This window comes from Ranitomeya imitator, chromosome 1, assembly GCF_032444005.1.
Source record: "Ranitomeya imitator isolate aRanImi1 chromosome 1, aRanImi1.pri, whole genome shotgun sequence".
Classification (NCBI taxonomy): domain Eukaryota; kingdom Metazoa; phylum Chordata; class Amphibia; order Anura; family Dendrobatidae; genus Ranitomeya; species Ranitomeya imitator.
Genome location: NC_091282.1, coordinates 612,424,502 through 612,444,191, shown reverse-complemented (window position 1 = coordinate 612,444,191; position 19,690 = coordinate 612,424,502). Strand labels below are relative to the sequence as shown.

At 50.8% G+C, this 19,690-nt stretch overlaps 1 protein-coding gene across 1 annotated transcript; it reads right to left on the bottom strand.

Annotated features, from left to right (window-relative positions):
* Positions 1 to 14,914: 14,914 nt before the first annotated feature.
* On the bottom strand, positions 14,915 to 19,477 carry RIT1 (Ras like without CAAX 1). The gene is made up of 6 exons (XM_069726105.1): positions 19,406 to 19,477; positions 17,275 to 17,365; positions 17,115 to 17,171; positions 16,955 to 17,028; positions 16,607 to 16,798; positions 14,915 to 16,530 (listed from the first exon to the last, which is right to left on the bottom strand). Exons 2-6 carry the CDS (start codon positions 17,363 to 17,365, stop codon positions 16,303 to 16,305), a joined length of 642 nt encoding a protein of 213 aa, XP_069582206.1. The 5' UTR covers positions 19,406 to 19,477; the 3' UTR covers positions 14,915 to 16,302.
* Positions 19,478 to 19,690: the final 213 nt, after the last annotated feature.

Here is a 19,690-nt window from a genome sequence, read left to right as displayed (position 1 = left end):
AAATAGTCATATACTCATCCTCTGATGGCCCCGGAGTCTTCCCGCCTCTCAGCGCTGCACGCTGCCGCTTTCGTTCCTGCAGATGGTGTGTGAAGGACCTGCGATGACGTTGCCGTCTTGTGATTGGTCGCATGACCGCTCATGTGACCACTCACGTGACCGCGACGTCAACGAAGGTCCTGCACACACACACCATCTATAGGAACGGACGCCGCTGAGGAGATTGGCTGTCTGCAGGTAAGTATAACCATTTTTTTTTTTTTTTTTAATTATTTTTAAACATTCTATCTTTTACTATTGATGCTGCATAGGCAGCATCTATAGTAAAAAGTTGGTCACACTTATCAAACACTATGTTTGACAAGTGTGACCAACCTGTCAGTCAGTTTTCCAAGCGATGCTACAGATCGCTTGGAAAACTTTAGCATTCTGCAAGCTAATTTCGCTTGCAAAATGCTAAAAAAAAATCGGGAAAAAACGCAAAACAAAAAATGCGGATTTCTTGCAGAAAATTTCCGGTTTTCTTCAGGAAATTTCTGCTAGAAATCCGGACGTGTGCACATACCCTAAAGCTCGCCTGACACATAACTTCTATTTGCCCAATATGGGAACAGATATTGCCAATTACTGCCGATCGTGCGTAGTTTGTCAGGGAGTTGGAAAGTCTGGGAATATACAGAAAGCTCCATTGATACCACTGCCTGTGATCGATGAACCTTTCCAGCGAGTGGCTGTGGATATCATAGGGCCACTTGCAATCCCTAGCAGCTCTGGCAAAAAGTACATCCTCACAGTGGTGGACTACGCTACACGATACCCGGAAGCTGTGGCACTATCCTCCATCCGAGCAAAGTGGCGGATGCTTTACTGTGTTCTCTCTTGTGGGTTTCCCCAGGGAAATGTTGACCGATCAGGGAACCCAGTTCATGTCTGATCTGATGGAAAGCCTCTGTGAAAGCATACAAAGTACAGCATTTTGTGGCCAGCACCTATCATCCCCAAACCAACGGACTCTGCGAGCGTTTTAATGGAACACTAAAGCAAATGCTCAAAATGCTGGTGGAGACTGAAGGGAGAGACTGGGAGCGGTACCTCCCCCATCTGCTGTTTGCCTACAGAGAGGTACCCCAGGCGTCTACTGGATTCTCTCCCTTTGAACTGGTTTATGGGAGGAGGGTCAGGGGGCCACTTGATTTGATTAAGGACTTTTGGGAGGACGACCCCAGAACTACTGGAGTCTCAGTGGTCGAATATGTACTGCGGCTCAGAGGGAGAATGCAAAAACTGAGCAACCTGGCCCATGAGAACGTGACGCAGGCCCAAATCAACCAGAAGGTCTGGTACAACTGTAATACCAGACTAAGGACCTACGAGGAAGGGCAGGTTTGGGTGTTGGTCCCTATGTTACAGAATAAATTGCAGGCCGTATGGGAGGGACCATATACTGTACATAAGCCCCTGCATGATGTTAATTATGTGGTGACACTAGATGAGCATGCAAAGCATCAGAAAGTGTTTCATGTAAATATGTTGAAGGCACATCATGACAGGGAGGCCTGTGTCTTACCTGTCTGTAGCCTGCCTGAAGAGGGGGAGGCTGATCTGTTACTGGATGTGGGGGCCGGGACTCAGTACATGGAGTCCCTGGAGTCAGCAGAGTTTAACCCTGAGCTGTCCTACAGTCAGAGGTCTGAGCTGATGGGGGCGCTCAGCGAGTTCACTGAAGTCTTCACAGGGGAGCCTGGGAGGACACACTTAGCAGTTCACCATGTGGACACTAGTACTAATCCCCCAGTATGGCAGTCTGCATACCGTGTGTCAGCAGAGGTGAAGGCACACATGAGGGAACAGGTAGAGGAGATGCTGAAACTCGAGGTGATACAAAAATCCCAGAGTGCCTGAGCCTCGCCTGTGGTTCTTGTCCCAAAAAAGGACCGTACTACCCAATTCTGTGTAGACTACAGGAAATTAAATGTACTGACTACATGTGAGGTCTACCACATGCCGAGGATACAGGGCCGCCATCAGGGCATGACGGCCGTGACTGGCGTATGGGGCCCGGTGAGCAGAGGGGGCCCGCATCGGGCCCCGTCTTATCTGCTCACCGGGCCCCTACCGGCAGCCGCAGGCTGAACCGGGCCCTTAGCGCCGACGCTGCAGCTGTTTAAAGCTATTGACGTGCGGGCGCGGGCCCGCACGTCAATAGTTAACAGCCGCGGCGCCGCCAGCCAATCTGAGGCTGGCAGGCGCTGACGTCAGACGCACCGTGCGTGCATGTCGCCGGCGTCTGACATCATTGTCAGTCGCCGGCGAGTGCATGCACGCTGCAGCTGCGTGGAGACTCCGCCCACCACAGGACCGCGGCAGGTAAGAAGAACTTTTTTTTTTTTTTTTCTTGAGAGCGGCGATCCGGGGGCCCAGGGAAGAACACTGGGGCAGAGTGTGCTGGACGCAGAGGGGGCAGAGTGTGCTGGACGCAGAGGGGGCAGAGTGTGCTGGACGCAGAGGGGGCAGAGTGTGCTGGACGCAGAGGGGGCAGAGTGTGCTGGACGCAGAGGGGGCAGAGTGTGCTGGACGCAGAGGGGGCAGAGTGTGCTGGACGCAGAGGGGGCAGAGTGTGCTGGACGCAGAGGGGGCAGAGTGTGCTGGAGGCAGAGGGGGCAGAGTGTGCTGGACGCAGAGGGGGCAGAGTGTGCTGGACGCAGAGGGGGCAGAGTGTGCTGGACGCAGAGGGGGCAGAGTGTGCTGGACGCAGAGGGGGCAGAGTGTGCTGGACGCAGAGGGGGCAGAGTGTGCTGGACGCAGAGGGGGCAGAGTGTGCTGGACGCAGAGGGGGCAGAGTGTGCTGGACGCAGAGGGGGCAGAGTGTGCTGGACGCAGAGGGGGCAGAGTGTGCTGGATGCAGAGGGGGCAGAGTGTGCTGGACGCAGAGGGGGCAGAGTGTGCTGGACGCAGAGGGGGCAGAGTGTGCTGGACGCAGAGGGGGCAGAGTGCGCTGGACGCAGAGGGGGCAGGATGGATACGATGGAGACAGATGGGGCAGGATGGGGAGATCATATGGGGCAGAATGGATACTCATGAGGGCAGGATGGGAGAACATATGGCTGGAGCCTGCAATGAGACACACGGGGGCTAGGATGGCGAATATTACCATAGGGGCTAATTAAGGGATATTATTATTGCAGTGATGTATTTATTTTATTTTTTGAGTATACTGTTTTAAATGGGGGGAGGTCCTGTTACTGTGCAGAGTGATACTATGTCACCTTCTTTATGTGGTGTAATGTAGAGGCTGTGAAAATTAAGTAATGTATTCTGCAAGTGGAACTCAAGATAACTGTGTTATTTCTGCAGAGACGAGTCCTGGCTGGCTGGAAGAAATGATGGCGGTCTGTGCTGGATGAAAGATGAAGGACTTCACCTAGAGACGTCACTGGTGAGTCAGTGTTAACTATACACTGACACTATACACTGTATACTATATACAGAGCTCCTGTGTATAATGTCACCGGTGATCACTGTATTACCTGTAGACACTGCTTACTAATTACAGATCTCCTGTGTATAATGGCACTGATGGTGATAGTATTGTGTTTTTTTTTTTTTTATTACTGATCAGTATTGTAGTATTCAGTCACTATGTGGTGGTAATATGCGGTCTGGTCATGGTGTTGTGGTATTTGTTCCTTGTGTTTGATATTATTCGGTCACTGTGGTGGTAATATGTCATCTGGTCATAGTGCTGTGGTATTTGTTCCTTGTATGTAGTATTATAGGTCATTTTAAAAATTGAAAAATAAATAAAAATATACCTAAATTGTATTGCATATTTTAACAAATATTTAGTAGGTTACAGTAGAGTAGGAAGAAGAAGAAGACACAAAAGAGAATAGTAAAACCAAAAACACTCAGTTTGAAAAAATGTTGCAGTAATCCGCAAGTGCTAGTAAAAGATGTAAAAAACAGGGTATTTGGTTGATACGTTTTTTGCAAAAAATGTATACTAAGCTGCTCTACCAATCTTCACGGTATACCCTTATCAGAGCAGTCCTAACTAATGTATGCAATCCCTATCTGATGTATTTAAAAACCTGATCATCTGTATACAACCTGTGTGAACAGGGTTCAGAGAGGAAAAATCCATGTGTGCATACAGGGTAGAACAGCTTTTGTGCAGATAGCCCAAGAGGAGTGGTGGAACTCCCCAGTCTTGTAAACACAAGAGAACAATTATGGAAACAGGAACACATGGGCTACAGTAGAGTAGGGCACGGCCAAAAGTGTCTACCGTGTTCTGGTGGCGGCTTAAAAAATCTTTTGGCCAAAACAAAAGCTGCTGGCTATATGTGTGATCTGGTGATGGGAACTGTTAATGTGTGATAGGTGAGAAGTGGAGATTTTCCAAGAGATGGCGGTGGGACTGTGGACAGTTCGAGGGGTGGAGCCTGGAGGCGGGGCTGGGGTGGAGCCTGGGCGGAGTCTCAAGGGGGCCCCGAAAATTTTGCCAGTATGGGGCCCCGAAATTTCTAGTGGCAGCCCTGCGAGGATATATGAGCTGTTAAAGCAGCTAGCTAAAGCATCGTACCTCACCATCATGGAACTAAGTAGAGGCCTGTACATAAGCAGGAAACTCCTGCCCAGAGAAGTGGCTTATGCCACCATTAAAAAAGAATGTTTGGCAATTGAGTGGGCTCTGCAGAAGCTGCAACCATACCTCTATGGGCGCAACTTCACCATGATCACAGATCCTAACCCATTGAGTTGGCTCAACATTGTAGTTGGGGACAATGGGAAATTGCTTAGATGGAGTTTGATACTTCAGCAATATGATTTCACAATTCAGCACAAAAAGGGAGTTGATCATGGCAATGCCGATGGCCTGTCTTGCCAAGATGGGGCAGAACCAGATATGTGCTCGGGAGCTGACCTGTAAGTCAACCCCCATGCACGTTCATAAGGAGGGAGGTGTGGTGAAATATGTGTGTATATATATATATATATATATATATATCTATATGTGTGTAGGGACATATGTCTAGGGTTATATGTGTGATAATGTAACATCTGTCCTGAAGACAAGTCACACCTAGGTGTTAATAAATACTTCCTTGGGACTGGTAGAAATTCTGTCTCGATATCCCACCAGGAGGTCTAGCTAGGGCCGAGAAGAAAAGCAACATTTGGCACCTCTGAGGTCTTAGAGGGAAGATGCTAAATTGCGGCCTGAGGTGATGTATTCCTGGGAACCTGGTCACAAGTGTCTCAAGAGGAAAATTATATATATTCATCAGTAGAGCGGCCGTGCCCAATCAAACAGACCGCAATTATGATATTAACCTGGGAGGCCAGTCTAGAAACCTGACTTCAGACCAAAGTTATAAATTAGGCTGCAGACAGAGAATTGTTTTCACATGTGAGGGCAGCCTGAGCAGCTGATGTGTTCCACCAACTCCATTCTTCCTTCCCTCAGGGAGCAGAAAGCAACTACCAGTTAGGTAATTTCTGTAAGTTTTCTCCTGTTTATTTAACACTGTTTTGCATAAGTTGTATGTCTTTTTATTATCATATTTTTATACCTTTTTCTTATTGTAAACATTGAACTTTTGCTATTAAAGTATAAAACTTTAACAAGTTGAACCTTGAATGTTCTAAAAGAATCCATAGCCTAAAGGTCTGTGAGCCTTGTAAGTGATAGACATATTTTTATTATTATTTTTATTGTTAGTTCCAGGACTCATCGCCCGTGTATTCGATGAGTGGTGGCAGCGCGTATGAGTGGGTGTGTGGCGTGGGTCGGTGTGTGATTTATGCTCCCATTAGGAGAGAAGTTGAATGCTGGGACTGAGAGTGGGGAGATAGATTAACCCTTGCAGGCACAACCCCAAGTCACGTGTGAGAGCAGGCATGTGACGAATAAGTGACACCACGGAGAAGGGATCCGTGACACCGACACTTGCCCCTGCTAGGGGTTCCTCAGCAGTCTCACTCCGCAGAGCGACAGGGCTGAGCATTCCTGTACCTATGGACACATCAAACTTCACAGAAAAATCATTATCAGGTTCAGTTGGCACAGGTTCAACATTTTCACCATCAATCCTAGGGAAAAAATGGTTATCAGATGCATCATTACAAGATAAAGCATGGTCAGGTAACACATGTGATTTCCCATCATCATCATCATCAGGGTTAACGTTACCCTTATTAGCAGATAGGGGAGGGGTGTCAGGAACGTAGTATACAACCATCTTCCCCAAATCAGTCCCCAACAAAACATCAGTGGGCAAATTATCAGACAGCCCCACTTCCTCCACCCCAATCAATGTAAACTCGGGCCATTGGCAAGGGACAGCTGATGCCCCCAAGCCCAGTGACAGTTAGGGTTTTCCCCGGAATGATTTCTTCAGGGGCCGCCAGTTCGGGTTGGATGAAAGTTTGTTCAGCCCAGGTGTCCTTGAGGCCAGTAGCGACATGGCCTCCCACAGTGACGTGCTGTACGTTGTCACACACCCTCCCAGCCAACCCACCCACCAAAAGAACTGCTGCGTTAGGGCCTTGGATGGGGGGTTCTTCTGCTTGTCTGGACAGTAGGGACTGATATGGCCAGTCCTCTTGCAGAAGAAACACTGGTGAGGTTCGGTGGTAGGTCTCGTGCTGTTGGTCACTGGGACAGGACCTCTGGTGTGTTGGCTGGCAGGGGTACTGGCGTTGGTTGCAGGCTTACCCCCTCTCCAGCTGGTGGTGACTGGCTTCCGCACTTCCGATCTACGGTTGGCCTCATAGGCATCGGCAATCTGCGCTGCTTTCGTCACGTCTTTGGGTTCTCTGTTCATCACGAACTTTCGCACCTCAGCTGGGCAAAGATGTATGAACTGGTCTTTGATCATAAGGTCTCCCAGCTGCTCAAAGGTGGTCACTGACAGTCCTTGGATCCACTGGTTAATGTGGGTCCTGAGTCCATGCACCACATCACCGTAGCTGTCGTGTGGGCCACGTTGGAGGTTTTGGAACTTTCTACGGTACACCTCGGGTGTAAGCTGGTACATGGCTATCAGGGCCTGCTTGATGGCCTCATAATCACCATCTTGTTCTTGTGGGAGGGCAGCAAACGCCTCCAGAGCTTTGCCTCTCAGCTCTGGGGTCAGGTATCATGCCCATTCATCTGTAGGCAGCTGGTACTGTCTGCAGGCTTTCTCAAAGGCCCGCAGAAAAGTGTCCAAGTCCCTGTCCTTTTCCATAACAGGAAAGTGATCAGGCAGGGGCCTCGGTATCTGGGCGCTGCTGGGCTCACGGCTCCGGGCGGTGAAGGGCATCCCCCCCTGCCAGACCATCTCTAGTTCGTGGACTCGCTGGGCTTGGCGCTTTGTCTCTCTCAGCCTCCAGCTCAGTTCGCTGCTGGTATTGCTGGATCAGCTTCAGACGTCCATCACGGTCATCGGCGGGGACTAGTTCCAAGACCGCTAGCAGGTGGGGGTCCGATTCGCCCTGATTTCTAATAGGGCCGGCATTCAGTGGTTGGACCTCTGCTGCAGCACCATGTTTGCTTGTGCAGGCTTCAGCGGCCACTGGGCTCTGAGAGCGGTCTAGAGCGGCTTCCCATTGCACCAGATCTGAGACCAGTTGGGCTTTGTTTTTGCCTGCAAAGTCAATGTGCTGCGACCTGCATAAGGCAATAAGGGTGTCTTTGGTCTGCTGCTTATAAAAGGTTTCTCCCAGCACAACCATGGTTGCCAAATAAAAGATAGGACAGAAAAACAAAGAAAAGGGAAGGAGATAATTACCAGTACACACAATTGTCTCAGGACTCATAAACACGGAGTTCGTTCTCCAAACTTATTTGCGCAGAGTCCTCGCAAGAACTTTGCAAGTTTTTAGTGAGAGGAAGGATCGCTCAAACCAAATCACTAATGCTCTAAGATCCCACCGCGCTGCCAATATGTCACGATTCACACCGTGACCGTCACCCCTACGTCACGGATCGGGGTGACTTTAGCCCAACAGACGGCTATCACAGGTGCAGGGTGGCTTTTCTTAGCGATCCCTCCACTGCTAGACTGTGATGAAAACACACACAAGGCTATTGACCTATCGATTTACAGCAGGGGCTTATTTTAGTTATACCACTGCTCTACAATATACCATGAACTGCAGGGATTTATGTATATCCCGCTTTACAGTTCCACTTGAAAACCTGCAGCTCTCTGGCGCCCCCTTACCCTCTGGTCAGATTAGGTACTGCACCTAGGGTAGTCGCCAGAAAGGCTGCCTGCTATGTACTAGCTATTGGGCACACTGCAGCGAGGCGATATAACTACTCCCACTCAGGCAGGAACAATAATTAACAACTCCGCCGTCGCTACAACAACTCTCAAAGGCACAGAACAAGGTATGCTGCCACCAGCTTCGATTAAACGGATCCGAAGCTAACCAAAAACAGCAGCATAATTCCCTTCAGAAGACTTAGGGTACGTTTTAGAGAAGGAAGAATGAAAACTAGTAATTTGAATATTTTACTCCGAAAGATTAGGCAGTGTTTTATCAAAATATTACAAGGATGTTACAAAGAGACAATTGAAAATATGTACAAGGTAATTATAAAATAACAGGATTAAATGAGAAAAGGTAAAACTCACATGTTCTCAGTTCATTTCAGGCAAAACCATGCTGGTAGGTGGAACCCCAAATGTCCCAGTGCATCAGGAGGTCTGGATAGGAACAGCTGCTCAGGTAAGACTGAAGGCTGGGTGAAGTGTAGAGGCTTATATACTGCAGAGGGCTGGTTAATGATATTCACTGAGGTCAGAGATATTTATGTTCTCAGACCCTGGAGACAAAAGACATTCCTGACTGAGAAGGGAGGGACAACAGGTGGCTTTGCAGGATTGGTTACCTGCAGTTTAAAGCCGCACCCTGCTCACACATTAGCCTCAAGTTACCCAGTGTCTGCAATAGGGCGAGATGGAGAGGGAGGTCACAGCTGCCATGTGCTTTCATGGTCAGAAGTGCAAAAATACCTCAGCTATGGTTTTTACATTATTGTGACATACATTATACTCACACTTATATTATACATTATCCTCACAAGAAGTATAGTGGGTTTTTTAATGTTTCTCTGATGCGTGTTCCGGAACCACTCAGCACTCAGAATATGTTGTGCAGTTATATGCATGTATAATAGGTTCCATAATAGGTTCCATGTGAGATGCATCAGCCCACAGGCTGCGCCCCTGGGCAGAGGGGACAAGATATCCCTTTCTGTCCTCCCCCACCTTTGTAATTCCCACAGTAAATATCGGCAGGTTCCGGTCCCCTGCGGCTATAGTAATGTATGTCTGGCCTGCCCTCTGTATCTGTGTGATATATTCTGTGTCCTGTGAATAAAGTGTTGTCAGACTGGAAATACGTGGAGAAGCAGTGATATTTTATATGCTTCCAGGTAACCAAGGAATTCCAGCCAGCGTCCTTCGTTCATACTCCAGCCAAAGCAGAGTGGACCTCCTGAAACAAGGGGTGGTACTGAAAGAGGTACCCCAGCTTGGTAGATCCCGTTACACTGGTGGCAGACAGCGGGATATGATACCCCTTCTACAGGAGGAAAGGAATGAATGGAAAACAACTACCAGAAGTTAAAGAGGACTACATTAAAAGATCTGGTGGAAGCCCGAGGGTTGATCGCCAGCAACAAAACAAAAGCGGATTTGATAGCAGCCATCATGGAATATGACAGTGCAGCACCCCCCAATGTGAACGTGGAGGAGACTGAATTCCAGAGGGAGGTAAAGAACAGACTGGCGTTCTATGGCTCAAACCCTGCAGTAGAGATCATACGAGAGGTGATGGCTGATGTGCGTACTGATCTGAAGGAAAAGATGGCCAAGCGGAGCAGGATAGAGCTAGTCAAGATGGAGATGGCAGAGCGGACCAAAGTGGAGCTGGCCAAGATGGAGATGGCAGAGCGGAGAGAGGAGAGTCAGCGAGCAGAGGGAGCTCTGGCCTCCGACCAGGTACCTTCAACAGTAAGCCACAAAAAGATCCAGTATAATGCCTTCCGACCCTTGGGGGAGGCAGAGGAAGACATTGATGGCTTTCTGCAGGACTTTGATTTGAGCGGCAGTGTGTCCTTCATCAAGTGAAGCTGGAGGAACGGGTTTAGATTCTGGCCAGCAAGCTGACAGGCCGGGCAGCGGACGCCTATCGCACGGTACCTGATGAGGACTGTATGGCCTATGAGCGGATCAAAGAAGTGATCTTGGCCTGGTATGCGCTGACACCAGAGGCATACCGCCAAAAGTTCCGCAGACTTATAAAACGAGTAATCGATACCCACGCTGAATGGGCCTGTAAATTACGGCGGTCACTGCTACAGTGGGTACAAGAGAGCCAAGCAACCACTAAGGAGGACGTTCTCCAGCTTGTCTTGTTAGAACGATTCTTCAATGGACTAACCCCTGAGACACAGGAATGGCTTCGGGACAGGCAGCCAATGACTCTTGAGGAAGCCGCTCGTCTGGCCGATGAACATCATGATGCCAGGAGGCCTCAGTTGTCCGGATCAAAGATGGTCACTAGGGGTCTGCCTATGGACCTGGAGGGCCCCAAACCACCGAAGATTGTAGGGGGACCAGCTAGAAACCTGGCCTACCACAGTTCCCCTGGGGCGTGATGCCACACCTGCCTTCAGCTGGGCCACCTGCAAAGACAATGTCCCAACTGGACTCAGCATGCCCAGTGGCCAAAGGCGGGAACAGCTGCCTTCAGCCGGGCCGCTGTACACTGCTGCCAAGGCAAAGCTGACCCGACATTGGGGGCTACGACTAACCAAAAGGTGGAAGAGATGGAGGAAGTGCTGCATGAAGTGGACCCCGTGCAGGCAGCTCGGGCAGATAATCGACAACAGCATCGACACGTCGTGTGGGTTAATGGGAAACGTATGCAGGGACTAAGAGATTCAGGGGCAACTTTGACCCTTGTGAAGCCTCATCTCGTCCGGGACCAAGACGGACCGGACAGTGGCAGTCCGTGTAGCAGGGGGAGCCATACATCGACTGCCCACTGCCAGGATTCACCTGAACTGGGGAGTCGGGGATGGCCTTGTTGAGGTCGGCTTGATGGAGGATTTGCCCGCAGATGTCTTGCTGGGAAATGACTTGTGGCCCATGTTGTCTGCCTTCTCGGTTGCCCCTCTGGCTGAGACATATCCTGTGACCACCCGGAGACAATCTCGAGCTGCGGAGGCGGAATCACACTCAGAGAAGGCCCAGGTGAGACATCCCAGCCCTACACGTATTCCTATAGCCAGGCACATTTCTTGGGCCACTCCAGATGAATTTAAGAGGGAGTTACTTGAGGATCCTTCATTGGAGGGATATCGTGGGAAGGCACAAGAGGGGTACTGGAAGGGGAACAGTTTATATGGAAGCAGGGACTCCTCTACCGGATCACAGAGCAGCACCACACAGGGACGAGCCCCACTATAAAACGACAGCTGGTAGTTCCCAAGTATAGGCAGGAGTTACTGCGAATCTCTCATGACATACCCTTGGCCGGGGACTTTAGCGTCAGTCGCACCAGGCATCGTCTGACACAAAACTTCTTTTGGCCGGGGGTAACCTATGATGTTCGTCAGTACTGCCAGACCTGTGACAGTTGCCAGCGCATTGGCAAGAGGGGAGATCGATGCAAAGCCAAATTATGCCCCCTCCCCATTGTGGAGGAACCATTTAGCCGAGTAGCGGTCGATCTGATAGGGCCGTTAGCCAAACCCAGTCCGCCAGGGAAAAGGTATATATTGACAGTGGTAGATTATGCCACACGGTATTCAGAGGCGGTTGCGTTACCTAACATACTGGCAGAGACGGTGGCAGCTGCCCTGCTCCAGGTTTTCTCACGGGTTGGATTTCCCCGGGAGATTATCTCGGACCAGGGTACCCAGTTTACAGCAGAGGTGACCAACCAACTGTGGAAGCTGTGCGGCGTAGAGTCCATTAGAAGCGCCCCGTACCACACGCAAACCAATGGGTTGTGTGACCGCTTTAACGGGACGTTATAACAACTCATTGGGACTTTTACCAGGACCTACAGGGACTGGTAGAAATTCTTGCCTCACCTCCTGTTTGCCTATCGGGAGGTGCCCCAAGAATCCACGGGGTTCTCCCTGTTTGAACTGGTATACAGGAGACGGGTAAGGGGACCCCTAAACTTAGTGCTTGAACACTGGGAAGGGGAGGGCATCATAGAAGGGGTACCTATTGTACCCTATGTGCTGGAATTCCGGGACCGCCTACAGGAGCTGACCCAGGCTGTACGTGGGAACATGCAGGTGGCTTAGCGGCGCCAGCACATATGGTACGATCGGAGTGCCAGAGAGCGCACCTTGGAAATAGGACAGAAGGTCCTGGTGTTAGAGCCCACCAGGCAGAACAAGTTCCGAGCTGCATGGCAGGGGCCCTACCAGGTAGTGGGAAAAATAGCCGACACAACCTATAATGTCGCCGATTGTGACGACCCCAGGGTTATCCGCATGTTCCACGTGAATATGCTGAAGCCCTACCGGGAGCGCCCTGAAGAGGTAGTGGCCATCTGTGCACCTGAAGCAGAGGATTTAGCCGGACTTCCCTTGCCTGATGTTTTAGGAGAAAGGACGCAGTCTTAAACATGGGACCAGGTACACTTGGGTGAAGACCTAGGCCCCCAGGAGAGACAGCAGTCGGAGGAGTTGTTGAGGAAGCGACAGAGGATGTTTTCGGGGAAACCAGGGTACACTCACCTGGCACAACACAAGGTTGAGACCCAGGATCAGACCCCCTGCGACAACCCCCTTTCCGCGTCCCTGAGTCTGTACGAGAAGGGATGCGACAAGAGATACAAGAGATGTTGCGTTTAGGGGTCATTGAAAAGTCAGATAGCCCCTGGGCATTTCCCGTAGTGTTAGTGCCCAAGAAGGATGGGACTACACGGTTTTGTGTAGACTATCGTAAGCTCAATGAGAAAACAGTGACGGATGCATATCCCATGCCACGTGTGGATGAGTTGTTAGACCGGCTGGCGGGGGCAAAGTATCGATCTATGCAAAGGCTACTGGCAGATTCCCCTTAGTCCTGACGCTATTCCCAAGTCGGCATTTATCACCCCGTTTGGCTTATTCCAGTTTTGAGTTATGCCATTCGGGATGAAGAATGCCCCGGCGACCTTCCAGAGGCTGGCTGACCGGCTTCTGGATGGTCTCCAGGACTATGCTTGTGCCTACCTGGACATCGCCATCTACAGCGCGACATAGGAAGAGCATCTAAGTCACATAGAGACAGTATAGGACAGGATCCACAAGGCCGGAATCACCCTGAACTCAAAAAAGTGTCACGTGGGCAAAGCAGAGGTTCAGTATTTAGGGCATTTGGTGGGAAGTGGGAAACAGAGACCAGAACCAGCCAAGATTGAGACCATAGCCAAAGAGCCCACCCCACGCACTAAAACCCAGGTCATGGCGTTTCTAGGGACAGCGGGGTATTACAGGAAATTAGTTCCCAATTACAGCAGCGTAACCAAGCCCCCCACTGATCTGACCCGTAAGAACCAACCCCGCCAGGTAACCTGGACTCGAGTGTGAGGAAACCTTCCGCCAACTAAAGGACGCCCTCACCAATACCCCTGTTTTGGCCGCACCCGATCCAGCTAAACGTTTCCTGGTTCACACAGACGCTTCTATGTTTGGATTGGGGGCAGTACTGAGCCAAGTCGGGCCGGACGGCCAAGAACACCCGGTAGCTTACCTGAGTCGGAAACTACTGCCCCGTGAAGTAAGCTATGCGGCCATCGAGAAGGAGTGCCTGGCTGTAGTATGGGCACTCAAAAAGTTGCAACCATATTTGTATGGACGACAGTTTTCTCTCCGAACGGACCATAATCCCCTAGTCTGGCTTAATCGGGTCTCCGGAGACAACGCCAGATTACTGCGGTGGAGTTTAGCCCTACAACCTCTGGACTTCACCATCCACTACAGACCCGGCAAACAAAACGGTAACGCCAATGGACTAAGTCGACAAACGGAACTTGTACCAACACCATAAACTTCGGTCATCCCCAAAACGATCCGTTAAGGATCAGACTGTGTATGCCGATCGCGTCGCTGAAAAGGGGAGCCATGTTACGGAACCACTCAGCACTCAGAATATGTTGTGCAGTTATATGCATGTATAATAGGTTCCATGTGAGATGCATCAGCCCACAGGCTGCGCCCCTGGGCAGAGAGGACAAGATATTCCCCTTCTGTCCTCCCCCCACCTTTGTAATTCCCACAGTAAATATCGGCAGGCTCCGGCCCCCTGCGGCTATTGTAATGTATGTCTGGCCTGCCCTCTGTGTCTGTGTGATATATTCTGTGTCCTGTGAATAAAGTTTTGTCAGACTGGAAATACGTGGAGAAGCAGTGATATTTTATATGCTCCCAGGTAACCAAGGACTTCCAGCCAGCGTCCTTCATTCAGACTCCAGCCAAAGCAGAGTGGACCTCCTGAAACACGGGGTGGTACTGAAAGAGGTACCCCAGCTTGGTAGACCCCTTTACAGGGCCCTGCATACCAGGATGGGGATGGTGGCCAATCATACCAGGATAAAAATGGGGCCCTGCATACCAGGACAGAGATGGGGGCCCTGCATACCAGGATGGGAGAAAATCATACCAAGATAAGGATAAGGCTATGCATACCAGGACGGTGATGGGGGCCCTGCGTACCAGCTAGGGATAAGGGGGCCATGTACACCAGGATGGGGATGGGGCCATGCATACCAGGATAGGGATGAGGGGGCCATGCACGCCAGAATGGGGATGAGGAGGCCATGCATATCAGGATAAGAATGAGAGGCCCATTCACACCAGGATAGGGATGAGGGGACCATACAGGAGCTTCTCATAAAATTAGAATATCATCAAAAAGTTAATTTATTTCAGTTCTTCAATACAAAAAGTGAAACTCATATTATATAGTTATTACAAACAGTGGTCTATTTCACGTGTTTATTTCTGTTAATGTTGATGATTATAGCTTACAGCCAATGAAAACCCAAAAGTCATTATATCAGTAAATTAGAATACTTGATAACACCAGCTTGAAAAATGATTTTAAAATCCGAAATGTTGGCCAAATGCACTCAATACTTGGTCGGGGCACCTTTTGCATCAATTACAGCATCAATGCGGCATGGCGGCTATCAGCCTGTGGCACTGCTGAGGTGTTAAGGAAGCCCAGGTTGCTTTGATAGCAGCTTTCAGCTAGTCTGCATTGTTGGGTCTGGTGTCTCATCTTCCTCTTTACAATACCCCATAGTCAGACGAGTTTGCTGGACAATCAAGAACAAGTGATACTGTTGTTTGTAAACCAGGTATTGGTACTTTTGGCAGTGTGGACAGGTGCCTAGTCCTGCTGGAGAATGAAATTTCCATCTCCAAAAAGCTTGTCGGCAGAGGGAAGGATGAAGTGCTCTAAAATGTCCTGGTAGACGGCTGTGCTGACTTTGGTCTTGATAAAACACTGTGGACCTACACCAGCAGATGACATGGCTCCCCAAATCATCACTGTTGTGGAAACTTCAAGCTAGCCCACAAGCAGCTTGGAGTGTCTGTCTATCCACTCTTCCTCCAGACTCTGCGACCTTGATTTTCCAAGTCTAGTGTGAAGTTTCCACAATCAATGATGGTTTTGGGAGCCATGTCATCTCCTTGTGTAGGTCCACTGTGTTTTATCAAGAACAAAGTCATCGCAGCCGTCTACCAGGAACTTTTAGAGCACTTCAAGCTCCAATGTGTGTGGGGACACGTGGGACAGCGGCTGTGATCCACCACGCAGGACAGTCTCCTCTTCCTACTTAATACCAATTATGGAGCCACGGTAAAGAAGCAACAGATTTAGTATGAATAACTTAACAAAATATAGAAAAATGTACACAGTATGTGCACACAAGTCTGCGGATTCCTGTTATGAGTGGATACCGATTCACTGGTGACATTATATTTGGAGGGAAGGTGCCTTATGGCAGAACAGTCAAGAAATCAATTTCAGTCTTGATGACGGAGGCTTGGTCACATCTTGGCTCCGGTCCTGGACATGTTAGTAATGCAATTGAGTCATGCTGCGCCTGGGGCTCTGCCACGAGATATGCGGCACGTACATACAGTATGTGCAGTTAGTAATTCACAGCCTCGTATATGTATAGTATATACACACAGTATATCTACACTTAGCCCAGCTGTGACAAGCCCCTTTCTCCCTCTCATCGTCCCAGATCAGTGCCAATCCCCCATTACATGGCACCTCAGGTCACGGACTCCTTCTTTTTGAATGGAGACCTCAGCCGCTTCCACAAAGAAGACTTGGGTTTAGACCTGCGCTCGCTCGCAAGAGCCGCCTCCTTCTCTTTCCTCCGGATCTCACGTACCAGAGCGTGGAAAATATCATCGATGTAATAACGGAACGCTGCCGACGTCTCAAAGAACGGACAGCTGAACTCTCGAGCTAACAAGATGCCCTCATCCTTGGAGACCTGAGAATGAGAAAATGTGTGGTCAAGAGAGAGAGGGCCACTTGTCCGTAAGTAATGAGAATTCCCCGCACTATACCTGACGGAGGCGTGAGAGATCTGACTTATTTCCCACCAGCACCACAGGTGTGTCATCTGTCCGCCGCACGCGATAGATAAGCTGCTTGAATTCGCGAACTTCATGAAAGCTGCGGCGGTCGGTGATGGAGTAGCAGATGATGAAACCTTCGCCGGCTCTCATGTACTGGTCTCGCATTGCTGTAAACTCAGCCTGCATCAAAAATATTAGAGGACCAGTTAAAAGAGCACTGCATAGGGCAGCCATAACACAACCCAACCCCAGAGAGAGTGCCACCATATGAGGACTTTCTAGAAAGGCTACAGAGAAGGGACGGAGTTGATCTGCTATATGTCCCATACACCATACCTGTCCAGCAGTATCTAGGATGTCAAGGTTAGCAGGTTCATCATCAATCCGTATGCGTATTTTATATGCATCCTCTGGAAATTGTGAGAGAATCCAAAAGTCAATTGTGAGAGTAGAGAATGAGTTAAACCTGCAACCAATAGGAAAGAGCGCCACTCACCAATGGTGGGGTCATGATCCTCTGGAAAGCGATGGCTGATGAACTGCATGGTCATTGCTGTGGATGTAGATGTGCACATTACACAGCAGCCACTTGACAAAGACACCCAACATGCACCAACCAACCATAGGGCAGCTCCTGTGTGCCAATTCATACTCACCGCTCTTCCCAACACCGCCCGCTCCCAGCATCACCAGCTTGTACTCCCGTGGTTGTGCCGAAGTGGTGTTGCGGTTACCAACTGCATCCATCTGGAATAATGACCCATTATGGGGATGAACAACACGAGATGTGAACCACAGCCCTATTATATCAGCGCCCATATCCCCACCCTGCATCCCCTTCCATGTGCCTGTCGTATCCCCGTCCTTCCCCATGTGTCTCTCGTATCCCATCCTCCCCATGTGCCCCTCAAATCCCCATAATCTGCAATGTCCCCTCGTATCCCCATTCTCTCATTTGTGCCCCTGGTGTCTCCTTCCTCCTTCATATGACCCTTGCATCCCTTCTCCCTCATGTGCCCCTCGAATACCCGTCCTCTTCCCTGTGCACCTCATATCCCCTTCCTCCCCCTTGTGCCCCTCATATCTCCATCCCACCCATGTGCCCCTCGTATTCCTATCCTCCACCCTGTGCCCCTCATGTCCCCTTCCCCTTGCATCCCTTTTGTCCGTCATGTGCCCTTCGTATCCCCATCCTCCGCCCCTTGTACTCATCCTCTCCTCTGTGCCCCTCGTGTCCCAGTTCACCTCATATCCCAATCATTTCTCCTGTGCCCCTCATATCCCCATCCTGTGCCCCTCATATCCCCATCCTCCCCCTGTGCTCCTCGTATCCCCATCGTGTGCCCCTCGTATCCCCAACCTGTGCCCCTCATATCTCTGTCCTCCCCCTGTGCTCTTCGTATCCCCATCCTGTGCCCCTCATATCTCTGTCCTCCCCCTGTGCTCCTCATATCCCCATCCCATGCCCCTCATATCTCCATCCTCCCCTGTGCCCCTCATATCTCCGTCCTCCCCCTGTGCTCCTCGTATCCCCATCCTGTGCCCCTCATATCTCCGTCCTCCCCCTGTGCCCCTCATATCTCCGTCCTCCCCCTGTGCCCCTCGTATCCCCATCCTGTGCCCCTCATATCTCCGTCCTCCCCCTGTGCTCCTCGTATCCCCATCCTCCCCCTGTGCCCCTCATATCTCCATCCTCCCCTGTGCCCCTCATATCTCCGTCCTCCCCCTGTGCTCCTCGTATCCCCATCCCGTGCCCCTCATATCTCCGTCCTCCCCCTGTGCTCCTCATATCCCCATCCCATGCCCCTCATATCTCCGTCCTCCCCCTGTGCTCCTCATATCCCCATCCCATGCCCCTCATATCTCCGTCCTCCCCCTGTGCTCCTCATATCCCCATCGCATGCCCCTCATATCTCCGCCCTCCCCCTGTGCTCCTCATATCCCCATCCCATGCCCCTCATATCTCCGTCCTCCCCCTGTGCTCCTCATATCCCCATCCCATGCCCCTCATATCTCCGTCCTCCCCCTGTGCTCCTCATATCCCCATCCCATGCCCCTCATATCTCCGTCCTCCCCCTGTGCTCCTCATATCCCCATCCCATGCCCCTCATATCTCCGTCCTCCCCCTGTGCTCCTCATATCCCCATCCCATGCCCCTCATATCTCCGTCCTCCCCCTGTGCTCCTCATATCCCCATCCCATGCCCCTCATATCTCCGCCCTCCCCCTGTGCTCCTCATATCCCCATCCCATGCCCCTCATATCTCCGTCCTCCCCCTGTGCTCCTCATATCCCCATCCCATGCCCCTCATATCTCCGTCCTCCCCCTGTGCTCCTCATATCCCCATCCCATGCCCCTCATATCTCCGTCCTCCCCCTGTGCTCCTCATATCCCCATCCCATGCCCCTCATATCTCCGTCCTCCCCCTGTGCTCCTCATATCCCCATCCCATGCCCCTCATAGCTCTGTCCCCCCCCTGGGCCCCTTGAACCCCAGGCCTCCCTTGTCCCCATGCTTCATCTGCGCCCGTCATATCCCTGCTCTCCCCCTGTGCCAGTCATATCCTGTCCTCTCCCCGGAGCCCCCTTCCTCCCTCTTGTGGCACCTCTCCTCCATATGTGCCCATCGTATCATGGTCCTCCCACCTGTGCCCCTTGTCTACCTGTCCTCAACCATGGCCTTTGTATCCCCTATATGTATAACTCTTCGTACACGCCTGTATATATAGTGTGCACATACACGTCTCCCGGATATACTCTCACCCCCGTGTGTAATACAAATTCTTACCTCCACCACTGCAGGGGTTTCTGGGAGGGTAGAGGCTAAATCCAAGTCGGCTAAGGGACCTCTGCTGACGTCGTGCCCATGTGACCGGAAGGGGCGGCGCTTCTTCCTCCATAGAGCAGAGCAGACAGGAGGAAGCTGTGGATCTCATGGCGGATTTCGAGGATTTTGTGCAAGATTTGGAGTGTTTTTGGTCGTTCTCCATAGTCACAGATCAGGTAAGTGGGAGTCTGCCTGGGGAGAAAGGGGTGATGTTGCATGGGGCTGCATGTGCATGCTGGACGGGGG